This window comes from Petaurus breviceps, unplaced genomic scaffold (assembly GCF_028583685.1).
Source record: "Petaurus breviceps papuanus isolate PSGF00001 unplaced genomic scaffold, PetGlider_PUasm1.0 181, whole genome shotgun sequence".
Lineage (NCBI taxonomy): Eukaryota > Metazoa > Chordata > Mammalia > Diprotodontia > Petauridae > Petaurus > Petaurus breviceps.
In genome coordinates this window covers 10,563,500-10,569,426 of record NW_027185784.1, presented here as the reverse complement: position 1 = coordinate 10,569,426, position 5,927 = coordinate 10,563,500, and the positions used below count along the sequence as shown (strand labels likewise).

The following is a 5,927-nucleotide window of genomic DNA, read 5'->3' as shown; positions in this document are numbered from 1 at the left end:
GAAGGAAGGAAGGAAGGAAGGAAGGAAGGAAGGAAGGAAGGAAGGAAGGAAGGAAGGAAGGAAGGGAGGGAGGAAGGGAGAGAAAGACAAAGAAAGAGAAAGAAAGAGAGAGAGAGAGAGAGAGAGAGAGAGAGAGAGAGAAATCAAAAAGGCATGTGGGACCAGTCTAGGATATCTAAAGAGATTCTTTCAATCACACATAATTTCAGGATGCAAACAAGAGTCCTCCATTCCCAAACTCTGATTCCTGTAACCATCAACCCACATTTAGAAAACATGACTCACTGGATGAAGGACAGTACCCAGCATGTTCTGGTTGTGGGAGCTCTCCAAAATAATCTGTACATCTCTCTGCAAGAGTCGGGACTCAGTGAAGAATTTAGCCTCCGCTGCAAATGGCTCTGGTGTCTCAGGGCCATCCAATTCTCTTCTGAAAGTTGGACACTACAAGCAAAATCAAAAATCAAGTTAAGTCATTGGCTCTGTACCACTCAGGCTAGTAATGAATGTCACTCACTCATAAGTCAGATTGGACCTTCTACAAGAAAATAATCTCAGCAAAATTAGCTAAAAAAAGATTCAAACTAGATTTTCTATCCTACTTAAAGGCATTATTGCTAAATGGTAATGAAGCTGCCATATAATCCCAAGAGAGTTTTAATTATGGTTGAAGACAATGTTTTACCAAACAAGGATTCACTGGAGTTTTAAGACCTAATTATCTCATAGGAAAGGATAATTTGCAGTAATACAATTCACAATCACCCAGACCCCAGAATATCCCATCCCTCTCCCGGAGATTACTATCCTCAGGAGTACCTCCCCCTCTAAATCTTCAACCAAACAAACCCTAAGAGATTTGTTTTGCTTTGTCCCAGCTCAAATTAATCCCACTGCAGGTTTTAAACCAGGCAGGAGGAATGGCACTCTTTTCAGAATGGAACAGAGCTGTAAACAACTACCTTCAAGGTCAAATAACAATGAAATTTAATATCAAATGCTATAGACTGCCCGCCTAACTAAAGGGAAGGTCCTACCCATCCACAGCCCCCATGCAAAGCCTGACCTTGATCCCTGAGAGCATGACTGTGACCAGATAATATTCAGGCAAAAGTAGAGCCCTGACCACACTGCCGTCTCGCACGTGCTCGATGATAGCTGTATGACAAAAGGAAGAAATTAAGTTTTCTGGAACACTGAAAAAAGTCATGATGGAGAAAGGAGGGCAGACCAACACCTAGGAGAGCCCAGGAGGGATATAATGAACTAAAAAATGGCAAATGCCAATCAAAAATAACCCAACCCCCCTGCACAAATATGAGTAAAAAAATATTCCGTTAGGTAGCACTTCTTAAACTGGGTCACAGCCCCATATGGGCACTGAAGGAGTCTCGAGTGGAAAAAGTTTAAGAAGCCCTGCCTTCAAGAACTGATAGTAATTGCAGCATAAGAACTCTAAATCCCACAAGTTACCACTAGGCCTATAATAGGCTGAACACAGAGAACTTGATCCCAGTTCCCTTCAAAAAGCTCTGCTCTAGGGCCCCTTTAACATGAGGTCTTTTCCCATGACTTCAGTTGTTAGTGCTCCAATTCTAAATGGGTTGTGGTGATTTTCTATCTATTTTGCATTTATCTGTAGGTACATTGTAGATTTACCCCACCAGCAGACTAGAAGTTCCTGGAAGGAAGAGATTGTCAGGGTCTGATGTAGGCCAGGTGCTTAATAAATGATGGTTGAACTGGATTGAGCCTATATAGCTAAGGCTACTGTCTTAGTCCTTTTTCCACTAAGGCTAGATAGAGCTTTTCCATTAGCACATATATAATTATACATCTCTATACATGTGAAGACTATCATCAGGTAGTGAGTACTCTACATACCCAAGTTGGTGATGGTCATCAACCTCCTCCTCCTCATAGCTAACATTTATAAGGCACTGTAAGGTTTGCAAAGTGCTTTACATACAGTATCACAGTTCACGTTTACAACAACCCTGTGAGACAGGAACTTGGAGGATCACATCCATTTTTGAGGAGGAAACTGAAGAAACAATTTACCCAGTGTTCCAGAGCTAGCGTCTTGGATCTTACTGACTCCCAAGTCATATACTTTATCCTTCATGTCACCAAGTTGCCTCAGGCACAGGATTTAAAGTTCATCAAGCCCAAGGCTTTTATTTTACATGAGAAAATTAAGGCCCACAGAGGTGAAGTGACTTATCCAACATTAACAAATGTGCAATAAGTATCTACTGATAATATCTGGAGTTGTGGCCTGGATCAGCGATTTTCCTAGTAGAGCGCATTCTGGTGAGGACACTCTCTCCAGTGATACAGACTGGCCACTGTTCTACAGTATGTCCTCTTTAAAGACTTGTCTTGAGCACTGAGAAGCTAAAGGACTTGGCCCAGGTCATATAGACGATATATGTCTGACATATTTGAATCCAGAACTTCCTTCCAAGGCAGAAAGGAAAGGATTTTAAGTTCTCAACTGATGATAACTCAAAGTAAACTAAAATATGTTGTAAGCTCAGAAACAAAATGTTTTCATAAGCTGAAAGGAGATTACAGATATGGAAAAGCAGCAAGAGTTCCCCTCAACTTTAAATGAGCTGCAGAGGAAGAGAAAATCCAACAAATCAAACAAAGGACTAGCCTGGGTGCCATCTCATTCCATATGCTTTTCCATTGCCTTCCCCAAACCAAGCGACTCACCATTAACAGGCTTCTGGTGGTGAGAATCCACAAAGTGCCGAGGATTTTCAATGGTGTACTTGAGGTCCCGGATTGTATGAGAACCATTTCCCTCACTCCACATGCCTTTCTTGGCCATCTTTGCCTGGTCCTCACATTCAGCAAGCCGATTCTGCTCAGGGCTGACATGGATGGAAACAGAAGAAGTTCAATTGGCAGAAAAAAGGGCTGGGGACAACATTCTAGAGTACATGGTAAAAGAATGCCTAAGGATATCAACATGTTTGACCAACATATGTTGATAATCATCAAGGCCTCCTCTAGAGTGGGGTACAGAAAGATTACCATCAATGCCATTTCTAGATTCCAAACCTAATCCAGTCAAGCAACATAATTAAAATAAAAAATGTTTTAATTAATGTGGCCATTTTAATGAATTGTGGCCTGGGCAGTAACAACACAATCTATGTTCACTACATTTTTAAAAATCTGGTTCTGATTTCATTGCTATATGAAAATGCCAGAATCAACAACTGTTATGCAATCATCAGTCTTAAAGCCTAGCTCATTCCCAAGATCACCCAGCCAGTATGTGTGAGGGGCAACCCTTGAACCTAGAATTTCCTGACTCCAAGCTCGCTCTCTATCCAGTCCCTTATGCCAGTTCTTTCTCAGTACCCTGGGCTCTCAACAATCTGGAAATATGGATGGAAGTAGTTCAGCTGGGAGCCTTGCCAGGAACTCCTTTTAACAAGACCAAAATTAAGAAGAATAGCCCCCCAGTCCCAATTCAAAAAAATATAGAACTAGGAGAGAAAGAAAGATTAAGAATTCTTTTCACCCCTCAGTTAATTATATAGAACAAAGAGTTCTGTAAGAGCATGTACCATACTTATTTTCATTATGTTAGCACCAATTAAGCACTAACTAGAAACTTGACCAGATCTGAAGAATATTCATCCCTCACCACTGCAAATCCAAGGTATTCTAGAATGAACCAACAAAGAGAATCCCACTGTCTGACACAGAGTAGAAAGAAAGTCCATGCACACAAATGCCTTATCTCTCTTTTGATGACTAAAACAAGTTGAATTGCGCAATAAAAGACCTTTCAAAGCTAACATCTAAGGAGATAACCACCAGGAGAGCAGGACCCACTTTTCCCAGGAGGAAGCTGGTGTGCCCAACTCTATGGCACAGAGTCGGCCCTAACTTTCAAGCAGAGCAAGTTCTCAAACTTCCAACCTGAACATTCATACTAAGGTAGCTACATTATTAGAGCTCATGTTCCATGGCGGAGGTTCTTAACCTGAGGTCTATAACATTCTTTGCCTGCTTGTTTTTTTTTTTAAGGTTGATAATTGTTTTCAATATGAATGGTTTCTTTTATGGTCCAATAGGTTTTGTTTTATGAATTTTATGAGAAAGGATATAGGCTTCACCAAATAGTCAAAGGTGTCTATGACACAAAAAAATTAAGAACTCCTGTCTAGAGGCAGGTAGAGAAAGGAAAATAACATCTTCTAGTTCTCAAAGGGCAAAAATAATGCAACTTAAGAAAAAGAAAAAAAACCATTCACTAAAGAGAAACACTTAAGACCTATACTCAACCTTGGAGAAATATGGACTTGGTGCTTCTTGTGCAGTTTCCAGTTTTGAAATGGATTGTAACTTTACCTTGGCAGTCCTCTGGGGTTTATTTCCTCTACATTCACAGAGGCAGAATGTGTGTTCTTAAAAATATCCACAAAAGTAAGCATTCTAGCAATTGTCTATGACATCAACTTTGGCATGCTTACAAAAATACTACCTTAAACACAAACATGTTTGGAAAAATAGAGCCCCTAACACCCCCTCCACTACATAAACACACAAGCTGTATATCACTATACATGCTAACGTCTCCTTTCAGTCAGTCAAGGGCAGAGAGAGGATAAAGTTACCATGAGGATTCAAGAGCCATAAAACTAGGTTTAATTGCTATTGGAGGTAACAAGGAACAGGTGACAGGAAAGCACATAAAACTTCTCCTAAGTCTAATCAACATGATTGAAGCAGATATCTGTCTACAGCTGCCTCTAAGACTCTAACAGTCATATGGTAGATATATGATTAAGCAGCATTTCAGGCCACAACAATGACTAATTCAGCACTTGCCTCTCATAAGCCAAAGTATCAAACAAATACGGCTGCAATACATTGTACTGGATGTTCTAAGACCAGTGAGGCTGAATCCAATTGGCACTGCCCTTCATATTATTACCAACACCTCTAAACCTCACTTCCCAAAATGGCACATTCACACTACAATCAGGTAAAAAAAACAAGCCTGTTACATGCTAGTGACTGGCATCCTCCCTCAAAATCTGTCAGATAACCTGAAATGGCAGCAGCCACTTAGACTTTTTCTTCACTTTCAATAAAGCCATCATGCATCTGCATGCTTGTCAAGAACCACCAAACTCTTCAAGCTCTTCCAGATATGAACTAAAACAAATTCTGGGACATCCAGGGGGCAAGAGGAAAAACCATACATACTTATTGGCTCGGATGCCTTCTCTCCGGCACGCTAAGCCTTCTGCAACCAGAGACTCTGCAATGTTTTCCCCACTCGTATCTGAAAGAGGAGAAAAAAGAAGTTAAATGCAACAATCATGCCCATGTCCATCAGCAACAGAACTTGGATAACTTTAACTTTCCTCTTCAAGAACAATTTTTCCAAAGAAGTGAATCAGAGGTTACCCAAAATGGTCTGATGGTACAACTTGTTCAAAAGTCTCAAAGGATTGCCCAGGCCCAGAAATCAAAGGTCCACCTTCACTTGATAGGACTTTCTTTCCATTTCTCCAGCTTATACCCTCAACTAAGAGTAACTCAGAAGCCAAAAATCAGATGATGCAGAGATAAAACAAGACAGTCCTCAGTCTCAGGCCTGCAAATTCACTGACTCCAGTTTGCCTGTCAGATGGCACCAGGGCTTCTAGTTCCTTCATAGGATTCATTCATCTCCACCCCAAAGATTCCTGAGGCCCTCAACATCTCAGAGACTCTTCTGCTCAGAAGGATGCAAGACTTTCTTTTAGTCTTTTAAATCCCACAAATCATTCCTTAAAACCAGAAGGGAAAATAACTCACTCTTATACTAAGTTTTACCCTGATGCTTAAAATATTATTTGTGATTCCTTGTTATCAAAGAGGCTTTTGGAGTTATACATTCCCTTAAATCT

General features: G+C 40.6%; 1 protein-coding gene across 1 annotated transcript in view; it reads right to left on the bottom strand.

Moving 5' to 3' along the window:
• SND1 (staphylococcal nuclease and tudor domain containing 1) overlaps window positions 1–5,927 on the bottom strand; it is a 492,627-nt gene that overhangs the window by 436,767 nt on the left and 49,933 nt on the right. Inside the window, exons 4-7 of the mRNA XM_069087150.1 lie at window positions 5,239–5,317; window positions 2,722–2,882; window positions 1,067–1,158; window positions 286–444 (exon numbers count right to left, since the gene is read on the bottom strand). Of these exons, the coding sequence (XP_068943251.1) occupies window positions 286–444; window positions 1,067–1,158; window positions 2,722–2,882; window positions 5,239–5,317 (491 nt within the window). The remainder of the gene's footprint in view (window positions 1–285; window positions 445–1,066; window positions 1,159–2,721; window positions 2,883–5,238; window positions 5,318–5,927) is intronic.